At 43.4% G+C, this 24,005-nt stretch overlaps 2 protein-coding genes across 5 annotated transcripts in view; both read right to left on the bottom strand.

Annotated features, from left to right (window-relative positions):
• rab11fip4b (RAB11 family interacting protein 4 (class II) b) overlaps positions 1–18,141 on the bottom strand; it is a 33,636-nt gene extending 15,495 nt beyond the window's left edge. For 2 of the 4 annotated variants that reach the window (XM_079278459.1, XM_079278461.1), the window contains exon 1: positions 3,568–3,995. In XM_079278459.1, coding sequence (XP_079134585.1) covers positions 3,568–3,645 — 78 coding nt within the window. In that variant the 5' untranslated portion in view covers positions 3,646–3,995. Of the gene's footprint in view, positions 1–3,567; positions 3,996–16,604; positions 16,670–18,108 lie in introns of those variants that run through there. The other 2 variants (XM_079278460.1, XM_079278462.1) reach the window with 2 other exon arrangements.
• Positions 18,142–20,452: 2,311 nt separating this feature from the next.
• LOC306784573 (rab11 family-interacting protein 4A-like) lies at positions 20,453–23,871 on the bottom strand (the record flags this gene model as incomplete). Its single annotated transcript, XM_079278606.1, has 2 exons — positions 20,453–20,578; positions 23,719–23,871. 2 exons carry the CDS (start codon positions 23,869–23,871, stop codon positions 20,453–20,455), a joined length of 279 nt encoding a protein of 92 aa, XP_079134732.1.
• Positions 23,872–24,005: the final 134 nt, after the last annotated feature.

The raw sequence follows: 24,005 nt of genomic DNA, 5'->3' as shown, positions 1-24,005 counted from the left end.
TCATTACCAGTTTTCCCGAAACATCATGTCAATGAGTGTGTATGTGCATGTTTCTGTCTGCGTGTCTGTTATTGAGCTCCTATGGTGAGCAATACTCTTCCTACGAATGCACACAGGCAGCAGACATTACACAAAGGGGAAGTCATGACTCATATTTCTCTCAACCATTTCGTTAAGTCAACACTGTGTGAAACTTTGAGCAAATGAGAGAGACACACACACACACACACACACACACACACACACACACACCTTGTTTTCCTGTTTACCCCAACAGGTAGCTGCTGTGGACTACCAGGAATGTTGCAGTGGACAAAGGACAATAAAGGGTGGGGCCAGACCCGCACACTGGAGACTGTGTGAAGGAGTCCTCAATGAAACACCCAAGCAACCCCAACAGGTGAAACAGTGTGACTGCATGCGTTTCCTCATTTCTGAATCTGCAGAATGAAAATGAATTGGCCTTGAAAAGATGAGGAAAGTATTGAGTTCATTTTGGCTAATTCTGACTTCATCAAGTACTATTGTGTATTTTAAAAAAAGGTCGATGTGACAGCTCATGTTAGCGGGGACAAGTTTTGAATCCTAACGTGTGCATGTGTGTGTGTACCTGTATATAGTCGGCCCGTTAAACAAGGATAACTTGAAATACATCCCTTGATTATGAGCGATTATACTGAATCAATGTACGTACTACATCTGTAATTACAAAATAAAACACCTGAGCACATGACGAAGCACCTTAGGTCTATTTCTTGTGGATGACAGAGCTGCAGCGCAAAGCAGTCTTTGTATCCTGCTGACAATATTCTACATGTTCCAAGTCTGTTTGTCAGAAAAAAGGCAGAATCTGGTCGAAAAAGTTAAACCAAGGAGCTGCTCAATCGCTAGTTTGAAGTCTTCTGATGTTCATTTCGTCTTTCACAGTGTGTTTTCAGCTCATTGTAATATTTTGGTGGCCTAAAAATGTCTTCTTCAGCGTTCGGTTGTACGTAGCACCAGCCTCTCGTGACATGACTGGCTCAGGTTGCAAAAAAAACAAAACAAAAATTGCCAAACTTGAGGCTTCAAAACGGCAGTCCACAAACCAATGGCTGACGCCGAGATGACGGTGAAATAAAAACATTCAGCATCTACTACATAAGATGCTAAGTATTATTCTAGTAATGTATGTATATAAAATGCAGCTTTCTCTAAATATTATATTCTAAACTGAAGCAACTTTCTCCTGTGAAACGGCAAAAATATTTTAACTTTTGGGTGGCAAAGCCCTCCAGCGGTATTCTCTGCGGTCTCGACTAATTTTCACCGACCTGTTTGTCGGCGCACGCGTTCCAAAAACCCAAATGTCGGCCTCACAGTATCACTGACATATTGAAATGTAATTTAGAGAAGCTGTCCTACCAGGCAGGCAGGTGCATGTTGGGTTATAAGTGCACGTGCATCTCTGTGTGCCAAACACCTGTTTTGAGCTCTTTGTTCAGTTTGGCAACTACCTGCAGTTTGTTTCAACAAAAAGTGCTCCTTCTTCACGTCAAAACAAGGGAGTCAGCATTAACCCTTAGAAGGGAAACTAAGGTCATGACTGTGCTTCGTTTATAGCAGACTCCAGCAGGCAGCGTACGACAGCTCAATGGAGCTGCTGCTAATGATTACGGTCAGAGAAAGATTCGTCAAATTAGCTTCATCGTCGCACAACGCCCGACTCACATTTAGCTGCACATCGTTCAAATGTTGTCCTCTATCAGCCAAAGTGTGTTGTGTCTAGCGCGCCGATTGTCCTCTCCGTGTCATCAAACTCATGAAAAGAAAAGAAAGTCTTTCACAAAGTGCTTTGTCTTTCTCTTAAGAGCCCGTTTGTTGGCTCTCCTGCTGCCGGCCGTTGAATGGGGGCATTTTCAGGGTGGGTTAGTGGCAGACCCCTCAGCAGGTGGTCGGGACCTGGCCCCCCTTTCAGCCGTTGCCTGTGAATTTTTGTGATTTGGAATTCTGCGGCAAAAACAACTTTAAATATTTTCTTAAAAAAAAAAAAAATTAAAAAAAAAAGGAGAAACAACTATAAAGAAGTTCGGAGACAATAAATGACTTGAGGAAGATGTGAGCGTGTTAAAGATAATCGTTTGTTTCGTCTGGGGATTAGTCTTTCTTCTCTCTCAGTAGCAATGTGTTGTATGACGGACATCATAGAAAGGAGTGACTGTTCTAAACTCATGCAGATTAGCCTCCATTCACCCTGTACAGCTCAGCACTGCATGCTAATCTAGTTATTCTAGTCCTGGTGTACACACTGCTGCACTGTCAAAGACGCTTGGCTGAATGTCGATCTTGTTAAAGGAAACATTATCAAAAAACTGGGGGGGAAAAAGCGATAACTACATCACCGTAAGCAAAGTGTCTTTAGTGGACGACGAGAAGTTTTTTGTATTTGTTGTTGTTGTTGCTCGAGACAATTCGACAGAGAATTTCCTGCTCGGATGAAGAAGAGTTAATCTGGTTATGTAATGTCCAGCCACAGAACAGGAGCATTCAAAACGACTCGTCGTCACGTGTTGCCATTGACGTCCTCACAATAGAAATAAAACTCACCTTGCCTTTCTATTTCTGGACCAATGAACGGATATCACAAGGTACAATAAGTATCCGTTACATTGTACATTTAGATCTCCTAAATTCTCTCGATGATCTCATTACCGTAAAACTCCACCCCCCCCCCCACATTATTTTTTATTGTTTACTGTGATATTATTTGCAACAGCAAAAAAAAAAAAAAAAAATCATTCCTCAGCCCTGTTGTGTGGAGTCGGTTCAAAACACAACGGGATTGTTTTGGTATAAACTTCCCCTTTTTCTCTGAACTGCGGCCTGAATTAGCAGACTGGAATAACTTGATTTACACCTAACGAGCGTAATGAGCGGGAGTATTTACAGTGAAGATGTTTAAAAACACGTGATGAATCACAGCCTACGCTCTTATATCTAAGTGCCAAACATCATTCTCCCATCAGACAGCAGACCGACGCTATTCCTCCGTCCTTCCCGTCCTGTCCGTACTTGGACGTGCTATGCGCCCGGTTCCCCGCACACGTCTTTTGATCTCACTCGCCCTGTCATTGCCTTCTCCTTGTGGACACAGATGCTTTCCAATTAGTCCCATTACCATCAGAGAGATGTTGAGCCGCAACCGATGAGCCACCGGGCGACTGAGGCCGGGAGAGGAAACGGTGGTCAGGGGGCGCATTGGAGAGCAGACGGGGATGAGAAGGGACGGGACAGAGCAGCGCGAGGACAGCCGAGCGAGACAGACAGGGAGGCTGTGAGGCAGGGGTCAACACACACACACACACACAACTGGGGGGGACAATGGACTCTGCACAGCTGTCGGATTGCCCCCCTTTTTTAACTCACCCCTTCACATACAAACTATCCCTGCTTCCTTAATGTTTACGCCTCTCTTTCACCAAAGCCCTCACGTCCCCCTATTGAGTCTCTGTTTTGTTCTCATTCTGTCAAGTGGTCTCTCATCAGCCCTATTTTTCCAGCTGGTTGCGTGCAGTCTGGTTTGCTTACCCAGTTTACTGGTGAGGGGAGTCCATGGTCGGCAGTCCCCCTCTTCCCACCAGCGAAACCCTCGTCCACTGAAGTCATCCACTGTTCACCGGGGCTAAGTCCGTTGTCTCGGCTCTCACACACACACACAGGCGCACACACACACACAGGCGCACACACACACACACACACACACACACAGGTGTTCCCTTTAAAGGCAAGTGGAGTCAGGATAGTCCAAAGGGTGAGTCCTTGTTCGTGGTTTAGTCCAAAGTAGAGAGGCAGAGGAGCGGATGTATCGTTCACTTTAAAAACACTGCACCGGCTGCCGGGCGTCTCTCTCACACACACACACACACACACACACACACTCGCTTGCACACACACACACACACACACACAAGCACAGACTCTGCACCTCACGCTCTTTCCCTCCCTCGCTGACTGCGCTCGCCGGCCGACTCGCATTCACACAGTGAGAGCTCAGATTCAGTCAACAGTTGTTGAATTCACGGCCCCCCCCCCCGCCCTTGCGGGCGGGGTTGCTTAGCAACTGGCTTCTGTGGGCGGGGCTTGTGAGAGTCCTCACATTGCTGCGCACTCTGCTCGCAGGCTGCCGCCTACTCAGGCTATATTTGCATGTCAAGCCCTGCCCGCATCAGTGTGTGAGAGTCTCTGCCGTGGAAGAGGCCAGTGCCTGTGTGGGCTGCGAGGAGGGGGAGGGAGGGAGGGGACTGTTGTCACTTTAGACTTGAACGGTTTGTCTTCAGTGATGCAGCAGATTCCACAAGATGGGTCAAAAAGAAAAGACGAGTACTGCTTGGTCACAATGGTAAGAGAAAAGAGGGGGGGGGAAGCATTCGAGAGGAGAGAGGTGATGGCAGAGCAGCTGGAGGCATTCGTTCACTTCACCCCTATAACTATAACATCAAGCTGTATCATTATAGTTAAGAGCTTAAACAATTAGTAAATTAATCAATTAGAAAATTAATCTGTACCTATACAATAATCCATCAATTGTTAACTATTTTTCCAGCAAAAACTCCAAAAAGAATCAAGCTCCTCCCATGTGAATACTTGTTGAATTTCTTAGTCTTCTATGTCATTTAACTGAATGTCTTTGTTCTGGAGTTTTGGACTGTTGGTCAGCAAATAAAACAAGCATTGAATTTAGCATTTCAGCATGTGAACATGGCAACTTGGGTTTAAAGAAATTATGAATATTTTCTGACATTTTCTGAACAATCAACTGATAAATTGAGAACATAACAGACTGATTAATCAACAATGGAAGGATTTTTTAGCTGCAGCCCTACACCGCATTAGAATAATCCAATCTCATATCATTGTAAGAACTACATTCCTCCGCTCCAACATGAACTCAGTATCCAGCGACATATTAGCTGCAGAGTGAGACTCTGGCTAATCCAATGAAAGAGACTTATATTCTTTTGTAGGATCATATGATTCAAAGTGGAGAAAATCCTCAAATATCTTATGAAATCCTTTCAAAAATGTGTGGCGGTCAGTATGCACATGAATGAGTTTTTCATAATTCCTGAGAAGTTACATACAGTGTGTTGTATTGATGTAATAATTAAGAAACGATGTGACAAAACTCAAATCCTTCATATTCTTCTTATAAGAGTGGATCACTGCTGGTTGAAGGGAAACTCATTCCCTTCGAACCAGCCCCTCTTATAAGCAAAACTATTTTTGCTTTGCTAATCTTACAAAAACAACTTATTTTTTATGCCGCGCCTTTTCTTCTACATTTCTAAATAATTTCACAGAACTTAAGGTCTTACTGATGTGCCCTTGAGCATTTAATATATTCCTCAAAGAGGAAGTTTTGAATAAATGTGGGGGAAATGTTCTTCGAGTGGGCTCCCCGTAGTGTTTACCGCTATTTCTTTCTCAACTCTTATCTCAGCTCCGCAGGGCATTTCAATCATCACAGGCTGCCCCTCTACGCTCTGCTCCTCACTTGCATCTTTTAAATGGGCCCTATTCTAGTCGGAGGCTGACCAGACTCTCTTATCGGAGTCAGGGATACAGAGAACAACTTGGAGAGCCCCGGCTTCCTCTTATTAAATGCGAGCATCACGTGTGCCGCTATTGTTCTGGTGGCGTCTGTTCCCAGTGGAGCTAACCGTGAGACGGTGAACGTGGCTCCGACATTCAAATTCCAACCGACTTCACAGCGTCATAGGCCACAACTGTAAACGAGGAGCACGTGGAGGTTACGGCGATACGACGGTATTGATTGCGTATTGAGCATTGGTTAGAGAACGCCATCAGCGTGCTTTAGCGACCGGCGTATCTGCGTCTGCGTGCAGCTATACATTTACCACAAAGAAAACAAGATGACCTGGTTTCAGCTGTGCTGCACAAAGCAACACAGGCGGAGAAGTCTCGTTTTATCAGAGCGATTTGAAATCTAACACGTGCCACTTATTATTGTTACTTTGGTCTAAGAATGGCTCACGAATTTCGGATAATCGTTCAATTGCGCCTGTGAATCTGAATCTATTATATTTGTGTTCTGTGTGTTTGTCCGTACACACACTATAAAGAACTGATGACAAACAAGCTTATGTTTCACTGGGAATCATTTCTCAGCCATATTTCTGCCTCATTGTGCCTGGCTGAACACGCCGCTGTCGTGATCCGCTCTCTCTTAACATTGTCACCGGAGAACCTCCCTGCCTGCCATATTTCTGCTGTCCTACTTTCATTTGAAGGACCTGTTCCCCGCACTGTGGGGACATAAATCACACACACACACACACACACACACACACACTCCATTGCAATAAATCCCCTCTCGTCTCTGTGCCACTTGAAATAAATAACAGAAGGATTTATTTGTGCTTTTGTTTTGTCGGTTGTGCATTTATTTTCAACTTCTGGCTGTTTATATACATGTCTTTAAATTATATTAACCTGTATTGTCATTATTATGATAAAATCACATGTTTTCTTGGTGTCCATTTCAACGTTTTTGTTTGTACGGTGTCAGCTCAGGTTTCACCGCTTCACGTCTTGTTCCAGTAAGTCTGACGGCGGCTGAGCCGAAAGTCATAATCATAATTTGACTAAAGTTACAAAGAAATGTCCGTGAACTTGTTGCCCTCTCTTCCGCCTGTTTCATGACTCACGCAATCTCCGTTTCTCGTCCACTGTGTCAGAGAGATGACGATGCCAGAGTCCTGACGCTTGCTGTGAGAAGTCTCATGCTGATGGAGAGGAAGAGATGGTGAGAAAGAGGAAGAGGAGGAAAGAGATATGATACAAGCTGAATCAAACCTGATTATGTGGAAAGGAATGCACCCTTCATACAGACTCCTTTCTCTATCTCTCCCTCATGCTCTCTTTCTCCTTCACTTTTAAAAGATGTTGGCAGCGGCTCAACCAATGGCCTGCTTCTATTTGTTTATGTGCAATTTGTTAGAGGGCTGGCCCTTTTCCCCCTCTTTTCAAATTGCGAATGGACGCAGGGCTAAAGCAGACACAAACACACATACAGTCGTAATAATTACAAAAACAACTGACAAATGTGCATGTTGCAGCTGAAACAGCTCTGTGGGGATTCTCAACCAGCTGCTGGGGTTCGCAATGCAGCAAGACGAATGATAGCGAGAGGGAGGGAGGGAGGGAGAGGCCTCATAGAGTCAGAGGGAGGGGAGAATAAACGAGGACAGATACTACCCACCAATTGCTTTTTTGGTGTTTGCTGTGAATGCCGAAAAACGTGGCATGTGAAAAAGTCAAAATTCATGCCCAGATTCACATCAGCCGTAAACATGCATGTGTGCACTGCCACAGGACTGCAAAATTGTCAGATCGTTATTGCTACCACCGTGTTCCTATCATCTCTCCAGCTGTTTATTCTGCATCTACTGTTTACATTTCTCGTACTTCTGCACCTGCACCACTTGTACCTGGACTGCTTATTGTAACTGTTGCCTGTGTTTCATGCTGTTCATGGTGTATTTATATCTTCCACTTTCATTTCATTCTCTATATGCAGTGCCCACTGAAAACATGTCCGCTCAGAACGGGCTGAATAATCGGCCTTCGCACTCGACACTGCGCTCCCTTCGGAGCAACACGCCTGCCATGATATGAAGTTGCATAACTCACAAAAGTCACAGCTACTCAAGGTCAGAACGGACAATTTGCACCAAATTCCGACAGCGCACTCCACCAGGTCCCCAGTAACACACCCGCCAAGTGTGAAGTAGATCGTAGGAACCGTTCTGGAGATATGTGAAGAACACACAGATTCCTTGCTTAGTTAGATATTACTGCTCATTCGGTGTACTCTGCACTTTACCTTTCTGTTTGGATGCTAAAGTCCATTTTGTTGTCTCATGACATGTACTCTGTGTAATGATAAGAAGTTGAAATTGCAGTAGTGCAGTATTTCATGGACCTCTCTGCAATATTATCTCCTGCTACTGCAGATCTAGTAAGAACAACATATACTGTCTCAAAGAATATGAGCCACAGTCATAACAACAAGGGTTGATCAGCTTTCACAGGATTGTAGTTCAAATGAAACATAAGTAGCAACGTATCCAGTAATATGTTGAAGAAATCCTGCAGGTGAAATATGTAACGCATGAGCCTGACTTCCGTGGGTGGTACGCAAGCACACACCCACATAAGCACTGTGACAGGAGACGTATGCAGTGACGATGCAAATGTAATAGAGCGCCCCGCTGCAGTGATCACATATCTTCCAAGTCACGAGTACAAAACCCTGTAAACAGACACCTTAAAGTCTATGACAAAGAACTTGTTTGTTCAAAAATGTTCCCTTTGTTTTCTTTTTATTTCAATTTTAGGTGGAGTTTTGACTTATAATTATGTTTATACGCTGTTGGGCAACATAGAGGACTTTAAGTTAAGCCTCTTGGCTGCAAATCACAACAACGTTTTGTGTTATTTCCAATTGGCATACGGGCATCGATGACAAATAGGATGGATGGATGTGGTCCAAGCCGCCATTATGTGCAAACTAATTACGAGTCAGCATGCCTCACAGCTGTTTCATCCATGTAGGCCCATGTGAGCCAATGCAATGCTGTGGTATGCTGATGTCTGCTACGTTAAAGAGAGCAACAAATAGATCGTTGGTGAAAAGAGACGACACCAACACACAAGAGTCTTCTCAGTCGGCGTGCTGAGCGGGCCCGGCTAACATGTGACTGACAACAGATCAAAGCCTGATGATCGATGCACCGCCTGGCACGTCCATCTATCAAATCACCACTAGACCAGTGGGACAGTAAGTGACAGAGGGATCAATGAGGAAGTCAAGGTCTGATTAAGAACAGACAGGAAGGGGGGAGAGCGAGCGAGAGAGCGAGAGAGACAAACGGAAAGAGAAAAAAATTCTGAAGATTTGCATTTGTAAGTTACACCACCTAAAAGTTATTTGCAGATGAAGATGAAGGGGAAGCGCTACAGAGCTTCTGCAGGATGTTCGGTGGTTTACACTTCCTTTATTAAAAGGTTACTATGGGCAGAAAAGGTGCTCGGTGTGAGCTGAACCGAAACAATGCAAGTAGACAATGGCTGCTAATTAGGCCTGACGGAAGGGAAAGACTGAACCATAAAGAAGGACTTATTGACCAAGCTCATGGCATATAAACACACTTTGCAGAGAGATGAATGACGACAAGTATTTTCTCCTAACTGGATGCTTTAAATTCATTTGTAATCATGAATGAAGACTGCTGCCATTTTCACATCTTTGTGGTACTTTGCAGCCAGCGTCACTTTCGTTTTAACCGCGGCGTTTTATTTTGTAGTGTCGTTCCAGTTGCCCAGCGAGCAGTGCAGCAACGTTGTGTCTGTTCCAGTCTCGGTAAACGTTTACACCAGAACGACTCCTTTCCTGTCACAAAAAGGATTTGAGCCAGCTGTGAGGTTGCTGTGCGTCGCCCTGTTACGACACTGTGGAGGATGCAGTTTTTTTAAACAGTTGGTGCAAGCGTTAAACTTCCTTTTATGGCTGCAATGCAACCACCTAGGTGGAGGCAACATCTATGTGTGAAATTGCCTCGTAGACTTGCGACATGCGCTGTTCACCAGTTTACCTTCTAACAGCTGAACGAAGTCGGTGCTGGAACAATTTTAAGTCAATCATCATTGATAGCGGTGTCACAAAATATCAAAAAATCAGGAGGTGATTTGTTCATTATCTTTGCCAGGAGGATCATGCGATCTGTCGCGTTTGTGAGTGAGTGTGCACCTCTGTGTCTGTCCATTGATAAATTCGCATTCTGCAGCAGCAAATTGCATAATATTTCGGGTGGCCAGTTATTGCGTGCATGTTGTTGGACCTCTCGTGGTTGCAGCGACTTTCTCAAAACACCTTTTATCGCCTGATTTAAAGTGCCACTAACTGCCTGCTGACTCCGAACTCGCTACTTTTAATAAGAAGCCCCATTACAAACATTACAGCTGTGGGCATTCCAGACACACCTGGCAGAGATCTTCCCTCTACCGAGTGCACCTTTCTAGTTTTTAAATGGCTCACTTCTCTTAATTCAAAACTATTTAGTCCCTTAAAGGTGTGTGGCCCTTGAGGTAATTTCCAGCCAGTTTGGTGAATCAACCCCCAAGTGTGATGCGATGCAATAAACTCCCACTGTGAGTAGGAGTGTGTGTGTGTCTGAGTTGTTTATGGAGGAGGCAGTGATCCAGAACTGACCTCTTGTGACAACTTCTCTATTCAGTCCACACATCACAGGACAATCAGCGACCTAATTAAACAAACATGAAGGACAGAAAACGAGGGAGTAAGAGAGAAAAAAGAGAGAGAAACAGCAAGGAAAGATGACGGGGAGGAATAGAGAAAGTGATGCTGGAGGAAAAACAAAGGATGCGTGGACTGATTGAAAGCTAGTGACTAAAACAAAGGAGAAAATGTGGATCAAAGAAACAAAAGAACTGCAAAGAGAGGGAAAGAATGAGAGGATCTCAAGAGCTTGTGGAGAAAATCAATGCTTTAATTGGGCAAGGGCCAACTAAAACATGAGCAGCCAAGTAGAACGAAAGGGAAGTGAGAAAATGGAAAGATGGTAACAGGGGTAGCGTGGAGGGGTTCACACACTGGACTTGAGCAACATGAGAAATGCTGGCTCAGATTTGGGGGGGACAATAGTGCTGTTGCAAGCAATTCAGTTTACCCGCTTTGAAAAGAGGAAGACAGGGTCTAACACTAATTATAGAGACCAGGACAGACAGCAGAGCTTTACCCAGACCTCCAGCACTGGTCAAGGGAGAGAACGGTGGAGAGAGATGAGGAGAGTGACAGCAAATTAAGGAGGGAAGAGAGTGGGATGGAACGTTTTTTCCAACGACCTTAAAGAACCAGTAGCAGTCCGATTTCCTGTCCGACCTTGCAGTAGAGCATAAACATACATACAGTACACTCACATATCAGCTTTGATGATGATGATGTATTTCAGTGTCCATGCACTGGTGAGTATTGACCGTGTGTTTTGGTGTTTTATATAGACAACTGTATGAAGAACTATGACTGCAGATCTGTGTTCTACGTTTGCAACAATGTCAATGATCCACATGCACAACATTCTGCTGAGCACTGCGACACCTTCGTCTTCATTCTTCGCATTCACAGCTGTGCCAGTCGGCATGCCGTCTGTTCTGTCGTGCGCGGAACGACAAGAACTGGGAAGTTGTTTGCTAAAAGTGATGGCAAAGCAAAGCGTTAAGACAGAGAGGCGTCATCAAAAAAAAAAGGAATAGGCCAGAATAGATCACCTATGAACACACTGAGCTAGATGGTGAGGACAAAGCAGCTGCTTAAGCACATACATATAGTTCGTCTTTATTCCAACATTGTCTTTAGTCCTGCAGATTAAATGGCGAAATACGTCTTTAGTCCACACCCTCTATGACATCTTCTGATCCGACGCCCCCTATTGGCAGGACGTCATCATTTGTCTGTGCCTTCCATAAGGGTTAAAAATAAACCGTATTCATGGTTACAGAAACATTGTGGTTTCGGTTAAGGGACCTCCATCATCATGGTTGCAACAATAAACATGGAGTTAAGGTGAGGGAATGATTGGGGTCATGTCAGTTTGAAGGCCAATGTTTTGTTGACCCATCCAATTTACCCGGTAAAAACGTCACCTGGCTTCCCGTCATAATTGTTCCCGTCATAATTCCTACGCCTCTGTCACTTAAACATACATAATTGTTAGGCACTTGCTGAAACAACGGATGATGTCGTTCTTCCTGGGAGGACAGTCTTGTTCATCGCTTTCAAACACACGGACACTTGCTAATCATTTTAATTCCATTAAAAATAATATATATATATCTCAGATTGAGTGGAGGTAATCTGTGATATTTTAACATTTTTTGCCTTCAAAAAGGTAGATTGGGGAGGTAATGCGGTGATTGATGCAGTCACGTGATGCAGGTATGCTCGTGAGTAAAAGCTCATGCTTCATGCTCTCCATCCAGATGCTCCTGGCAGGAGGTGACCTGGGGTTCACCAACAGATGGTCTGGACATTTGGCAACACTCACTCACTCACACAGGGACAGGAAGAGAGACTCGAAGCTCAAAGTCAGAGTAAAAGTCATGTAAAGTTACACTAGAACTATCTGAAGGTGCTTCATTCCAGATTTAGAGCATCTCTACGATTGTGGGATTGTCTTTAAGATGCAGTCAACATGGCGACGACTGAGCAAAAGCGCTGACAGAGCTAACAGTGTTTTTTCCCCCGTGCGATCAGGAGTTTTCACAAATTCTAGAAATGCAGATGGGCCCTCTCCGTCAGAGGTCATTTTAGTGTAGAGAGACGCAGACGTACAGATAACTTTAAATAATGCACAACTGGAAGGCTGAATTGAAGAATAGACTGTAGTTCTTACTATACAGGAGCTATTTGGCTCAGAATGAGTTTGCAATCAATCAGAGATTTTATTTGGGGCACCTAATAATATTTGCAGAATTTATCCCAGTCTTTTATTTCATCTTTTGTTTAATAATCTCTTCTAAATGGCTGGTTTATCTGTTCAAGAGAATACAAGGCGATTGGCAGTAAAAATAGTCAGGACTGTCGGAAAGAATACAATAAAAGCAAGTTTTGAAACTGTGAATAAACCGTACACTCAACCAAAGGTCAAAACAACCTCAGACAATATAGTGCATGTACCATTTCTCTCACTCTGATCTTCACAAGAAGCCCAAAGATGGTCAAAAATCTCGATGAACAACAATTGAAATGCAGTGTTTAACCGTATGTATCGTAGGTCTTCCGTTAACATGAATTAATCCTTTTTCAGGGTCTGCCAGCACCGTGTTAATCTGTTGCAGAACGCTTGACCATACCGCCCTGACCACGACGTGCCTTTCTGTTTCCATCTGCACCGAGAACTGATTGGGAAGTGGGGCCCGACGCGTGTCACCTGCACTAATGAGCCCCGTCACTCACAAGCACAGGCCAAACGGCTCGCTCATTAACAAATCAGATAAAGCTGCTGCTGCTGCTGAGTTTATCTATATGTGAGCCATTTGCATCATCGCATTGCCGAGAGGCAAACCAACTGATGTTGACCTTTTGACAAACTTCCGCTAACTCGGCGGGAGTTGAAGTATAAAAAGAGCAAAATACCAACAGCTCTGAGGACGGCTTGTTGATAGTCATCATGAGGAAGTGTTCATGCTGCAGACAGAGGGATGTTGCCTCCTCTCCATAGTGCGGCTCGGCTCGCTGATTTTCACATCGCTCTCTTGCACAAACAATGGTAAACAGCAAACATGCCCTTTGCACTCACTCACTTTGTTCCTCGCTGGTTCCCTTTTTCACCCCCTTTTTGTTTTTCCCTTTGTTCTTTGTTTCAACTTTTGTTGTTTCTCTCTCCTGTCGCGACTCCCCCCCCCCCTCTCTGCCTCACTTGCCTCCCATCACATCACAGTTCTTTAAATCAGACCACGAAATGACTGCAGAGACCGGAGGAGCAATCTCCTCCTCACTGCTCATCTGAAGCGCTACTGTGGAAGGAGAGAGAAGAGGGGGGTGGAAGTGGGAAGAGATGGAGAAATCAAAAGGCAGGGAGTGCAACATGTAGACAAGCAAGGGGAGGAAAGAGAGGACATGAAGCGATGAGCAAAAGAGAATTCTAGAAAAAGGATGAGAGAAGAACAAAGTACGAGCAGCAGAGCGCTGGGGAGGGATGGGTAATAAATAAGAGCAAGCGATGTGCTCTGAACACGAGCGTATGAAACAGACGAGAGGGGAAGAAAAAGAAAAAGTGAGGCTGACATCATGACAACTATTTCTTGTGCTTACGTCTGACCTGCAAACCGCACTTCTGCAGCGATCACACACACACACACACACACACACACACAACCAAACAGTATCGTATGCATGTTCACTGAGAGCACAGATATCAAACGAAACAAGCAGGAGATGAAGAAAACACGCAGAAAGTGCACATGAGGTTTGACAGGAGAGCAGATTAGAGGCAGAGAGCTCGAGATGATTCCTCTGACCTGCTAGAAACCATGCGGAGAAAAAAAAAACATCAACATCTCTCCATGTGAGGGCAAATGAGGCGTAAATTATTGATTATTTTTCTGCAGCGGCTCAGCAAATCTGGGCCGCCGTTTGGTTTTCACATATTTTCAGGATCAGGGTCTCTGAGGTTCCCTGCCGGTTAAGGAATTGTGTGCGTTTGGGTTCACACTCATAATTATCTCCTGCTGAACCTGAAGGGGTTGAAGATATTGTTCCAAAATGTTGTGCTTTGTTTTGCATTGATCAACATCGAACTATAAAGCACACACACTATCCGTGTGTCCTGCGCATATCTCCAGAACCGTCGAATTTGGTGCAATTTTGTCATGAGCACCACAAACACAGGCATCAAGCAATCAGTTTGAGTTGCGCCTATATTTACAGATCAACTTGTATTATCGCGACTTCTCAGTGTTGACAACTCACTGGCAAGTGAAACGCACTCATCAATCATTTGAAAAGAACAATGGGTCAAATGACAGCGTCTAATGAAAATAAGACGCGTGGTGACACACCCACAGATAATTATCCCCCAATTGTGCAGAAAAGTTAATTGATGCGGCTTTTCATGAAACATGATTGATCATAAAATAAGTTGTTCACCGTCACTCGTCTGCGAGTCCCACAATGCTTCACATGGAGGAGCATTTGTCGGTGCACATTGCAGGACAATATATACACGGCTCAGCTGATTCTAATATTATTATGGATGTTTGAATGATTTAAACTCAGTTTATTTGGAGATTATTCACTTTTTGTCTTTTGCTCCAGTCCATAAGATGTATCATTTACAGCCGCCTCCTACTCTGTCTCCTATTGATCCTGCTCTCCCTGTCTCTGTTTACCCTGCAGCCGAGCATCTAGGCCAAGACACCCCCCCCACCACCACCAATGTCCTCCCAGGTGCTTCGTGTACCAGTTCAATCCGTCTTTGCTACAAGCCAAAATTTATTTCAGCACCTGCGTTGGACCTGCAGAATCTTTCCCGTGTACTTACTGATATTTCTGGATGTGTGTGCTCGTGTATGTATATATGTGTGTTCAGGTGTGTGAACCCAAGCAGCAAGAAAGAAGCTAATAAATCTCTCCTATAACATCTTTTGCAATAATGAGGCGCGCGCGCACGCACACACACACACACACACACACACACACACACACACACACACACACACACACACACACACACACACACACACACACACACACACACACACACACACACACACACACACACACACACACACACACACACACACACACACACACACACACACACACACACACACACACACACACACACACACACACACACACACACACACACACAGGGGAGCTCTGGGATTCCTCCCTCTTCTTGCTATGGCAACACAACTTTACGCCTGAACGTTTTGTTTTCTCCCACAACCGGACACCCCGGCTCTCAAATAACTGAGCTTCTATGCATCGTAAATCGAATTATAAAAAGAAATATGCCACATATCTTCACCCAACGAAAGAGAGAGAAGTCCTCTCTAATGTGGGAATGAGATAAGGAGACGTTTACAGAATACCTCCAGTAGATAAGGAGAGTTTAAATAGCTGGTATTAGTGTCACGTTATCTCTGTCCACCACAAGAGGAAAACTCCTTAGATAACCGTTTCTATGTAAAAGACATTGCCGTAGCTTCAACTGGCTGCAGCAGTTCAGAGCTCAGAGAGTACTTCACACGTTCAATAACACACAAACACAAGGTGAAAAGAAGAAGTCCTGTCCACAAAGTGTTTCAACAGCAGAGCTCTGCACACACTCCCTGTAAATGACCATCTCTGCTGCTGAGCACGACAGACAGATCAATTATGTATACACACCGGCCAAGTAGCTCTCATATTCACAGCTGTAAGAGCTACGATCACTTCAAACAGCACGAAAACGCTTTTCCTTTTTTATTATCTCTGCGATCAATCGCAGAGTGACCTTTCCATCTCGCATTGTGCTGCAGCAAACTGCATAACATTTTGGTTATTAATATTTGCTCCGTTATGGCTGCATGTTCAAGGACCTCTTTGCGGTGACTCACATTTTCTGAAAACACTTTTTACTGCCTTTTACTGCCTTTTTACTTCATTCAAACAAACAATACAGCGGTGGTCGGAGCAGACACACCTGGTGGAGATCTGCACTCTACTTTCTCGAAAAAAAAAATTGAATTAGCATTGTTGGTGGGCGTGTGAGACTTAAGATTGTCATTGCCAATGACTGCTTCTCCGTGCATGAAGACAGAACTTCAACTTGGTGTGGGTAACAATATGAAATGTCATCCTTAATCCTCGTTCTGTCTACACTGCAGAAGTACAATACCGAGCGTATTTCCATCCTGGAGAAAGGCTAATTTCTTGTTCCCCAGTCATCGCACAGACATTTCTTGGGTTAAAAGCTTAAAACACAATGCATACATATTCAAACAGACAACTAAAAACCCATAACTGCAACACCCACCTGTCACTGTGTGGAGGAAATGATAAAAGGTGAAAAGTAATCCTGAATTATAAAATGGTACGTCTGCCACCAGAATTTCTTTTATAAGCCGGGTCTCAAAGGGAAGTGCGCAAATGAGACAGCATTTCCAAAAAAAAGGGAAGTGCCTTGTAGTGCCTGTGAAAGACACAGCAGGTAGCGACCGTATTGCATTTCACCCACTGTGAATATTTTAAGAGCACTTCTCTGTTGGTATGATGAAATGGTATACTGTACCAATGGCAGCAGAAAAGACTTCTCTAAACCTGTGGATTCATGCCAAAAGACTATTGATGCAAACCTGAGTACCCTGCAGTTATTGCTCCACTATGAAGTGGAGCTGATGTTTAAATGACTTTGCAAAGTATCAATGTTCTTAGAGGAAGTGGTTTTGCATATAAAGTACCAAATTTCCAAAGAGATAATCTCTGGAGTTTGTGGAATAAGTGTCGCATGTAACAGCGAGGGGTCTCAGTTCGACGATGATGTAAAGAAGCGATTATCTCAGCGGACACGGACGTCAGTAGGAGTCAAACAAAAGGCCGCGTGGCAATAAAACCAAATGAGTACATCTGTACAAACTTTCCATCTGAGGGATAAATTGAAAAATCGGTTCAATTCTTTGTGAAATGTTCACAGTTGATGTTAAAGGAAAAACCTTTACGTTGGACTTTTTGTATCAATTAGCTAAATGTCTTCAAAGCTAAAATAATACACGTGGAAGAACAAATCAAACAGTTTTTAGACACGTGTCTCATCCACTCATTTGTTTTGTACAGATGACACACAAGCAAGACCGTGTGTAAGTTCTTTGGACATACTGCCTGTCTTCTACTGTACAGCAGCAGTCTAACACTACCACCAAGTGGACAGAACAGTAAAGTACAAGCTGCACCCACTGACTTTACTGCAACATTGTAGCTGATGTCGTTTTAACTTTCAACCCTCCAACTCTCTCAGCAGGGGGCGGATCCTCTGGTTGCAAAAAATGAGTCAGACTGTATAGAAGTCTGTGAGAAAATGGGCGTGGCTACCTTGTGATTGACAGGTTGCTACACAGTGTTGTCCGGTCTAGGAGTTGTCTAAAAAAAAACACTAAAAACTTTAAAATGAATTAATAAATAAAAAGCATTTTTGTCATTATTGGATTTAGTGTCAGACCACTATGTATTTTACATGTATCCATATATAAATTATAACCCACTGACAGCATGCTGGGACTCCTCTCCAACAGGAAGTCACAAGGAAGCTGCAGAGGACATTCTATAATTTCTGACTGTACCACAATTAACCTGCTGCTCACTTTACGCGCTGCAGTGCCGATATTCACCCAGATGTATATGCAGCATTGACATGTAAAATGACCACAGATTATTGTCTTCTTTCCGGATAGTTCTAAATCATGTGACATTTGAGCGATTTGGGGGCGATATATTTCAGTTCAATTGGACTCTTAATAAAGTACACATGCACACACAAAACTTACCCGATAGCAACTCATCGCTGCCTCATACGGCCCTGTGATGAACCGTGCACCGCTTTTCTTTGTTACGACTCCAACATAACCTGCAAAGAAAAGAAATACAAAGCAGGCATGACTCATCTCAGTCTGTTTGAGATTCTGCAGCGTAATCATTTCCTATCCAAGCCGCTGAACCCGAAGGTGCTGCTAAACACACAATATATGTTCTGCTGGAACTACAGCTCAGGTTGCTGCAAAGCCGGCAGTTATACTCACACTATTTGGTCCTGTGTTCAGTATTTCTTGGTGAAAGTAGTTTCCAAACATTTGGTTTTCATGAAAGAATTAGATTTGGATAAACTGTGTAGGAAGGACACACCGATAAATGTGACAAGATATGGTGCCTATGCTACATGGTCTAGGGGTAAAACTGGTATAATTTATCATATATGGACTCTGTTTCTGGATTATTCGGGAGCTAGAATATACAATATATTCCGGAGGGTCATTTTCTAGGCCGAGGAATGATGGCTGAATGCTGGGGAGAGGCTGTTTTTGGCTGCATTATTCTTTTTGTTATTTTTCCCTGTACTTTTAATACTCCACCATGCTTGTAAACTAAGACTGGCTGTCCTACGAGTACCATTTTGGTGTGTGTGTTCCTGCGGGGCAGGGTAGAGGATAATCACATAAAAATCTGGATGTGAAAAAGACACATTGGATGCATAATTCATAATAAAGATGTGTTCCACAAAAAAACCCACAGCAGGTCAATTTTAGGACAAAAAGCCAAACACTCCCTGTGATAAAACTAGCAGGCGAGAGCAGATAAGTGGTGTAATTTATGAAGCCGATCTATTATTTAGGAGCCAGAGTACGAAGAAACAGGAAAACAGCTGTGAGGGGGCACCAATGGGAGACCTCACAGAGTTGATAGGAGGTAAAAGATGCAGCACTTTATCCAGAAAAATGCACAATGAATAAAGACTTTAGTAACACTTTCTACAATCCATTATAAACACTTATAAAGGGTTAAAATCTGCTTATAGCACTGCAGAAATATAGTTAAGCACTCACTGCTTTATAACAATAATCAGAACATATTACAAAGCATGTTATGTTATGATTTTTAAGGGCAAGTATCATAATTGCTGGTCATTTACTAAAGGATGTGATAGAATTCCGATAGTTGTAATGCATTATAATCTTAATATGCATTATAAAGGGATTATAAGTTACTATATTTGGTCATTTTATTATTTAATTTGATGTGGCTATTTTTATTTGATTTCATTTACACTTTACTTAAAGCAAACAATGACGTTAGAGCTTATATTTACATTGTAATTAATTATAACAGCTGTTATAATGTATTGCATCTATGGAGGAAACACAATACACAATGCAAGTGAACAGGTGAACATATTCATAACCATGTAAGTTGACACCCTGTTAGCGATAGTATCTCATGAACACATCCGGTAGTTCGAGAACAACAGCATCATTCATTTGGAATCGTGATTCTGTCCAACACTCTCATATCAGGTGATAACTCATGAGGTTCATCACCGTCACATTTTCATTTGATACATTGTTGCTATAAAAACAAGTGATAGCCGCTTTAAATGTACTCATTACGCGACCGGCCGTTAGTATACATGAGGGGTAGAAGATCTTTGGTGTAAAGGAAGTCTCATGGATTGTCATTAATGGGACACTCCAGTGTTAAATGAACATTGTATTATTGAGGCCAGGTCAACTCAATAGCACTCAGCCATGCAGAACCAGAAACCCAATTTGTTGCCCCTCTTACTGGGTGGCCGTACCCCGGCTCTGTCCCCTCCTGTGTCCTGGTTAGCCTGGTGTACTGTTGAGGGTAAGCTGACCTGGTTTTACACAAGACTCCCAGTCTGGGCAGAAAACAAAGAGAACAGACCCCCGAAAAGAGGAAATATGATGAGTTGGCACAAACGATACTTCATTCCACTTGGTTACGCAGGGGTAGCGTTATCAGGGCTTCACTGGATTCATCCATCGCACTCTAAGCTTACCAGCTGACTGTTCTGTAGAGGCGTCTCCTGGTTGTTGCTGTGAAATACTTAAAAACAGTGGAACACCAACTTGTGTGAGTTTGCTATCAGTCGATCTGCTCCAGGGATGCCTGCAGGTAGCTGAATGGATATAAAAGACTGACGCCGATGCTGGAAATGTTCTGCTATAGTGCAGCAAAAGCGCATTTGGATTATTGTAGGAATTGAAGTCAATAGAAATAGCCTATGCTACATTATTACCAAAAGCTACTGTTGAAGGCAGCAAGACACAGTAACAAGTGTGTTCTTCTAAAAGCCACACAAACATTGTGCAGCCCTTAAAACTCTTCCTCCTCACACGGACACACATTCTCACCTTTCATGGTGAGCACGCCGCGGCAGAAGTCTTTGAAGTCGATCCTCCCGCGAGAGTCGGGGTCCAGACATCTGGCCAACTTCTTCACCTGAGGAGAAGGCACGGCGAAAATATGACCGAGCTCATTTCTGTCGATGCAAAGTAAAAATGTTACGGATGAGGTTATTCTGCTCCCTGTATCGGTCTACGCTCGGGGCCCGATCCTCTGTTTTTATTATCAATGCAAACAACAGTCCAACACTACATGACACCCATTTCCTATGAAATGTGGAACATGCAAGCCGTAGGCACGTAGGCACGAGCAACATTTCCACAACAATACCCACGGAAAAAAAGTGAATTTCCTCCTCATTCAACTCTTTTTTCCATCTTTACTGTATATTTGAGAAATGTCTTGATAAAATGATCAAAAAAGGCATTGCAGGGGAGGATTTTATATGTGAGGATATTCCTTTGTTTCTAAAAGCAATCGTGATGTAAACAAATACATTTAGACAATGCAGTGTTTGTGGATATCCCTGCAGTTGTGGTTTTGAACTAAAATCCTGAGACAAGGCCGAGTGAAAATGCGCTCCATTCAGAGACCCCGAGACTGCTCAAGTACTAAAACACCACTGTGGCATTTTAAAAATGCAGAGCTACACTACGCACTCCATGCAGAATGATAACTTATGCAACCCGAACAACTGAGCGCCAGAAGTTTCCTCTTCTTCAAAAACGTACGTTTGAATTTTCCTCCAAAGGAACTACCATGCAAAGTCATGCAAAAAAAGATGGGATTTGAAATGATAATAACCCTGTAGGATAATGACCAACAATAAATGTCTAACATCAGTTTACTGCCTTTATCATCTTCAAAAAATTGCACGCACAGCACAATGCTGGGTGTTAGTTTGGCCCAACAACATGTTTCTATCATTGCATAGCCTGAGGAGCACTGAGTGTAACCTTAAAGAGAATAGTATAAATACAATCAACATGGTCTATCATCTGGGCACATTTATGGCAATCTCCTCTGGGCACCCTTTCTTAAAATATGTTCTTGTTCCTAATGTGATGGCCACGCCTGCTGCCACACCGCCGATATAAATGTCAGTAATCCTCCAGCTCACGCTCTGCTTTTAACACAAAGGTCCATTTCTCCTCAGTTGAGTTTTGTTGACCACCAGCGAACAGATAAAAGGTGGCCCATAGCTTATGTTTAGTACATCATGTTCAAAATGTATTTAGTGCTGGGAGTACATTAGTTTCTATTTGTAGCGTGCACATTTAGTCAACTTCCTGTGATCTTCTTCCTGTCAGCATGGTCCCCCACACATAACATGAATGTACAAGATGTCACCAAAATTATGAGAAGATATTTTCCGGGGAACCACAATAATAATAATAATGATAATAATTATGTGGACATTTGGCCGGTAGCTCTACTCTTCATGTTGATCGATGGATAAACAAACAATAAGACATCGCCATCCTTAGGCCCTCACTCACTGCATCGCTGCTGCCTTTCAGCGCTCTGCACCACGGCTGAATAATGCATTATTCTCTCTGCAAGCTACCCACAACCATTTCAAATTCAACAGCACTAATTTTAGCAAAGGTTTGTGACTGAAACAGAAAAACAACTTCGGGGTTTTCTCAGGTTAAAAAAAACAACCTAGAATCACAGCCTCGCGTTGTATTCCTCCGCCGACCAGTGATGTGGCAGTTTACATCCACGTCTGTACAAAATGTCACCACTTCATCATTTTAGATGTTTGTGTGAAATTGGCATATGAACAATGTGAGGTCACAGTGAACTTTGAGGCTGCTTAATACAGGAATCTATCATCTATCAGAAAGTGGGAACCAAACCGACTACACGTAATGTGCATGCGTTTCTTTTTCTGTAGACACTCTGTACAATGAATACACTTTGGGTCACATGATCATAGAATAGATGTTTTGTGTGTGACTTCTGAATCATTCTCACCAAAAGAGTGGAGAGAATATTTATATCACGATAAACAACAAATAAAAGCTGACACAATGTGGCGTGTAACATGTATTGCGTGGGATCTACGACCGTGGAGTTAAGAGCTGCATCTACTTGATCCTGTGAATCAGTTTCCCAGGTCAGTGGAAGGCTCCCCCCCCCCCCCCAGGAGCTAATCAGTGTCTCCTCGATGTTCCCGCCGATGAGCAACACAACACCGGGGAGCCAATCAACCGCAGTGTTCAATTACCCCGGCACGCAGTGAGACACGAGGGACGTCCACTGTGACACTCGCACTGATGAAAACATCTAAAATATGAACCAGTAATATTCCTCATTTGTTCGCAAACTAGAAGACGTAACACTTTTGTTTTTTAGGTTTCGTTTTTGCATGTCACGAAAGTCTCATTTTGTCATACAATGGTTGAAGTAAAAGTCTGTGAAAATGCGTAATTAGACTACACAGCCAAAAAGTCCTTAAGTGGCGTCTCTCTCTGTTTGTTTTGTATGTACTCCCATCAACAATGTGTAAGTCGAAGTTACCTAGCTAGCAAGCCAAAGTAACGGCCATGTTGGCAGTGGTGACGTAGATGTGGTGGTATGACAGGGGACAGGGCAGGCCGAGGCTAGCTGGTTAGCATGCTCCATACAGCAGATATATCTGCAACACAATACATAGACGTCTTTGACATAACGTCTACAGTCCAACCTCTTCACATTCTGAAAATAAAGTTCATGAATTTTTTTAAAACTAGAATTCAGGAAATATCTTGCACAAGGCACCATTAAAAGTGAATTGCTACTTTCCTGCTTCAGAACATAACAACCACCTTATTCAACACACACGTTTCAGGTCACAAGAGGTAAACTGAAGGAGCACCAGACTGTTTTACTGGAAAGACAAATAAGCCCACTGTTCCCACTGCATTAAGGAACAAAAACATATTCCTGCTTTGGCTCCAACCTGTAGAACTTTCAACAGGAACCTCCTCTGCATCTGTTTGTCCCTGCAGCTCGAGCTGACCTCATGTCAAAAAATAAAAGGTGGGACTTCGTGTAAGCTTTCTATCACATAACAATGTGAAATACGTAATTAGATATTTTCAAGAGACGAGATACAGTGACCTACGTTCTTCTTTTTGTATTACGAAGTTCAACAAATATATGTATTTAGTTATTCGGTTGCTTATGTAACTTGAATGGCGGGCGGTAGCCTATAGTTTAAGAAGAAGAAAAAAGACGCATGCTCTCACCTGTTCTGCTCGTCCAAACTGAGAACCCAGCTGCACGAAGTGTTCAGGGCGGATAAACCCGTCCGAGCCCTCGTCACACGCGTCAAACACCTCTCTGAGTTTCCTCACGAATGTCCGCAGACGCTCCGGCTCAGGAGCGAAGTCTTCATCCATCTCTTTCATGCTTTTTTTGTTCTTCTTCTTTCTGAGGTGGTTTCACCCCGACGTCACCCACAAAGACATCACGTTGTTGGGAAACCGCTCGGGCAAGTGCGCGCTCGTGGATGCTGCTGCGCGCGAGAGAGAGA

This window comes from Melanostigma gelatinosum, assembly GCF_949748355.1.
Source record: "Melanostigma gelatinosum genome assembly, chromosome: 11".
Lineage (NCBI taxonomy): Eukaryota > Metazoa > Chordata > Actinopteri > Perciformes > Zoarcidae > Melanostigma > Melanostigma gelatinosum.
This window is presented reverse-complemented; position numbering and strand designations above follow the sequence as displayed.